Raw genomic sequence first — 1,157 nt, forward strand, 5'->3', positions numbered from 1 at the left:
GTGTGTGTAAACCATCACCATCATCATCATTTGATGTCTGCTTTCCATGCTGGCATGGGTTGTGTGGTTTGACTGAAGACTGGTTAAACCAGGGGGGGGGGCTGCACTAGGTCCTCATATCATTTGGTGAGGTTTCTACAGCCTGATGCCCTTCCTAACGCCAACCACTCTGAGAGTGTAGTGAGTGTTTTTTACATGCCATGGGGCTTAATAACAACAACTATAGCCACTAATACTAACTACTATACTATACATTAGATGATGTAGTCCTAGATACACTATGCCTGAATGAAAGATGGGATGGTCACAAGTGGATCATCTTTGATCATAGGTCTGTCTGGATCAGGACTGACCTGGGGTTTAACAACAATTATAGCCACCAATACTAACTATTATACTATACATTAGATAATGTAGTCCTAGATACACTATGCCTGAATAAAAGATGGGATGGTCACATATGGAACATCTTCGATCAGGCTGAATCAGAACCTTCCCCCCTCACACACACACACCTTTACTCACCTGTTGTGGTCTTTGCTTGCTGCGTGTTTGGCGTGACCAACCTCACATAATGGAGATTCTCCGAGACTGTGTGATGAATGGAAGGCGTACAGACGGCGACCTGCCGGAGGGTGGCCGGCGCCTGCGAATAGGAGACGACCTGGACTGGCTTGTTCCCCACTGACAGCTGCAGATGCTGCGTACATGAGGGTTTCGGCTGCTGAATAAAGAGGAGAATAAAAAAAGTGAACAATCATTTGACTGAAACCAGAACTATGTGGTTGGGGAGCAAACATCTTACCGTACAGTGATGCCTAAGATTAAAAAAACAGAAGTAATTTAAAAAGAAAATTAACAGGCGCAGGAGTGGCTGTGTGGTAAGTAGCTTGCTTACCAACCACATGGTTCCAGGTTCGGTCCCACTGCGTGGCACCTTGGGCAATTGTCTTCTACTATAACCTCGGGCCGACCAAAGCCTTGTGAGTGGATTTGGTAGACGGAAACTGAAAGCCCGTCGTATATATATATATATGTATATCTGTGTTTGTCCCCCCAACATCGCTTGACAACCGATGGTGGTGTGTTTACGTCCCCGTAACTTAGCAGTTCGGCAAAAGAGAACGATAAAATAAGTACTAGGCTTCTAAAGAATA

At 45.1% G+C, this 1,157-nt stretch overlaps 1 protein-coding gene across 1 annotated transcript in view; it reads right to left on the bottom strand.

Annotated features, from left to right (window-relative positions):
• The window catches only part of LOC106879902 (uncharacterized), a 9,905-nt gene that overhangs the window by 2,484 nt on the left and 6,264 nt on the right, over window positions 1-1,157 (bottom strand). Inside the window, exons 3-4 of the mRNA XM_014929651.2 lie at window positions 811-818; window positions 526-724 (exon numbers count right to left, since the gene is read on the bottom strand). Coding sequence (XP_014785137.1) covers window positions 526-724; window positions 811-818 — 207 coding nt within the window. The remainder of the gene's footprint in view (window positions 1-525; window positions 725-810; window positions 819-1,157) is intronic.

The sequence above is a fragment of the Octopus bimaculoides genome, unplaced genomic scaffold, assembly GCF_001194135.2.
Source record: "Octopus bimaculoides isolate UCB-OBI-ISO-001 unplaced genomic scaffold, ASM119413v2 Scaffold_110310, whole genome shotgun sequence".
NCBI lineage: Eukaryota > Metazoa > Mollusca > Cephalopoda > Octopoda > Octopodidae > Octopus > Octopus bimaculoides.